Source organism: Monoraphidium neglectum (assembly GCF_000611645.1).
Source record: "Monoraphidium neglectum strain SAG 48.87 unplaced genomic scaffold scaffold03007, whole genome shotgun sequence".
In the NCBI taxonomy this organism is placed as follows: domain Eukaryota; kingdom Viridiplantae; phylum Chlorophyta; class Chlorophyceae; order Sphaeropleales; family Selenastraceae; genus Monoraphidium; species Monoraphidium neglectum.
The window spans coordinates 5,904-8,044 of NW_014010621.1; the positions used below are offsets into that span (position 1 = coordinate 5,904).

The window sequence follows — 2,141 nt, forward strand, 5'->3', positions numbered from 1 at the left end:
CCCGCGCCCCCCAAATCGCACAGCCAGGGGGGAGGTCCCCGTGTCAACGCGTGTCATCCTATCCAGTCATGACTTCCAGAAGACCCCGCCCCGCGCCGAGCTGCACGCGCGCGCCGCCGCGATGCGCGAGGCGGGCGCCGACATCGTGAAGATAGCGGCCATGGCGAATGACATCACCGACGCGGCGGCCGTGCTGTCGCTCCTGCAGGAGAAGACGGGTGCGTGTGTGTCGCTCACCTGCGCGCTGCTGCCGTGCATGTTGCTCCCCTGCATGCTGCTGCTCCTGCGGGCTGCTCCACATGTGGCCTGTTTCTCTTTCGTTTGACATGTGCTGATAAAAGCGGACCTCTTGCTGCGTCCTGCCTTCACACGTGCGTGCGACCTACGTTTTGGGACAGCAGCGGCTGGGCGCCTGTTGGCAATGGCCCGTGGTGTGCCCCTCCATTGGTCATCAGCCCACCACTGACCCCCCAACTTCAACCCCGCTCCCACCCCTGCCGCGGCCGCCGCCGCCCCTGCAGGCCCCACCATCGCTCTGTCTATGGGCGAGCGCGGCCAGATCACGCGGCTGCTGGCGGCCAAGTACGGCGGCCACCTCACGTTTGCGGCGCTCAGCGCCGACCGCGCGTCAGCGCCGGGGCAGCCCACCATACAGCAGCTTCAGGTGTGTGTGTGTGTGTGCGTGCGTGTGTGTGTGCGCGTGCTTGTGTGTGTGCTTGGGGGGGTGTGGCTGGGTGCACGGCCCTGCTCTATGCCGTGGGGAGTGGCGGCGGCCTTGTCACGGGGGGCCGCGGCAGCGGGGGGCCAGGTCTTAAGACGAGGCGCCAATGGGCACTGCTGCACCGCCGCGGCAACCCCCTCGCGGTGGCCCCCCTCGCCCACGGCCAGCTGGCGCCCTGCACGCGCGCATGCTCACAGCCGCGTGCCCTCCTGCCTTCCGCCGCCTCCCTGCAGGGCCTGTACCGCTTCCGGAAGCAGGGCCCCGGCTCAAAGCTCTTCGGGATTATTGGCAACCCGGTGCACCACAGCAAGAGCCCCCTCATCCACAACAGCGCCTTTGAGCACATCGGTGCGCCCCGCCGCGGGGGGCCGAACGCTACAGGCCGGCCGCGACTTCGGCGGCCGTCAGCGCAGCAAGCACCTGGGCCCGCAGCCCTCGTACGTTGTGGATCCGGCCCACCAGCAAGCCTCCACCACATCTGCGTGCATACAGCGCGCTTCGACGGCCGCACCGCTCTCGATACCCACCAAATGACTGCTGCTTCCCTCCCTCCCCACATTCGTTTCGTCATCATATCAAACCAACTCCAGGGTTTGACGGCGTGTATGTCCCCTTGTTGATCGACGACATGCCCTCATTCTTGGAGGCTGTCAAGGGCCACGACTTTGCGGGCTTCAGCGTCACCATCCCCCACAAGCAGGCAGCCTTGGACGCGGCGTCCGAGGTTGACCCCGTCGCCGCCCAGATCGGCGCGGTCAACACGCTGGTCAAACGGCAGGCGGGGGACGGCAGCGATGACGTCAGCGGCGGCTGGAAGGGGTACAACACGGACTGGCACGCGGCGATCGGCGCGATCGAGCGCGGCCTGTCCGGCGGGCAGCAGCAGGGGGCGAGCGCGAGCGGCGGCAGCGCGGGCAGCGGCAGCCCGCTCGAGGGCCGCACGTTCGTCGTCGTCGGCGCCGGCGGCGCCGGCCGCGCGCTCGCGTTTGGCGCCGCGTCGCGCGGCGCGCGGGTGCTGATCGCGAACCGCGGCCGGGCGCGCGCCGAGGAGCTCGCGGCGGCGGTGCCGGGCGGCGGGGCGGGGGTAGTGGACTGGGAGGCGCTGCAGGCGGGTGACGTCAGCGGAGACGTGCTGGCCAACACCACCAGCGTGGGCATGGTCCCCAATGTGGAGGAGTCGCCAGTCCCGGCCGCGGCCATCGGAAAGGTGCGCCGCCCGCCGCCTCCTTGGTCGGGGCAGCTGCGAGCGGCTCAAACACTGCATGCCCGGTGCCCGGCTGGGCTGCCGCCCGCCGCCGGTTGCCTCCCGCTTGTCTGCAAACGAGATCCTCCCACACACCAACGTCCACCGCTCCGAGCAGCAGGCGTCCTGGTCCCTCATTCCGGACGCCTGTTGCTTGCGCATTGGCCACACCTACCC

At 69.8% G+C, this 2,141-nt stretch overlaps 1 protein-coding gene across 1 annotated transcript in view; it reads left to right on the top strand.

Moving 5' to 3' along the window:
• The window catches only part of MNEG_12000 (dehydroquinate dehydratase/ shikimate dehydrogenase), a gene marked incomplete at both ends in the record, with an annotated part of 3,502 nt that extends 1,693 nt beyond the window's left edge, over positions 1-1,809 (top strand). Inside the window, 5 exons of the mRNA XM_014039529.1 lie at positions 24-218; positions 522-664; positions 955-1,069; positions 1,312-1,705; positions 1,773-1,809. Coding sequence (XP_013894983.1) covers positions 24-218; positions 522-664; positions 955-1,069; positions 1,312-1,705; positions 1,773-1,809 — 884 coding nt within the window. The remainder of the gene's footprint in view (positions 1-23; positions 219-521; positions 665-954; positions 1,070-1,311; positions 1,706-1,772) is intronic.
• Positions 1,810-2,141: the final 332 nt, after the last annotated feature.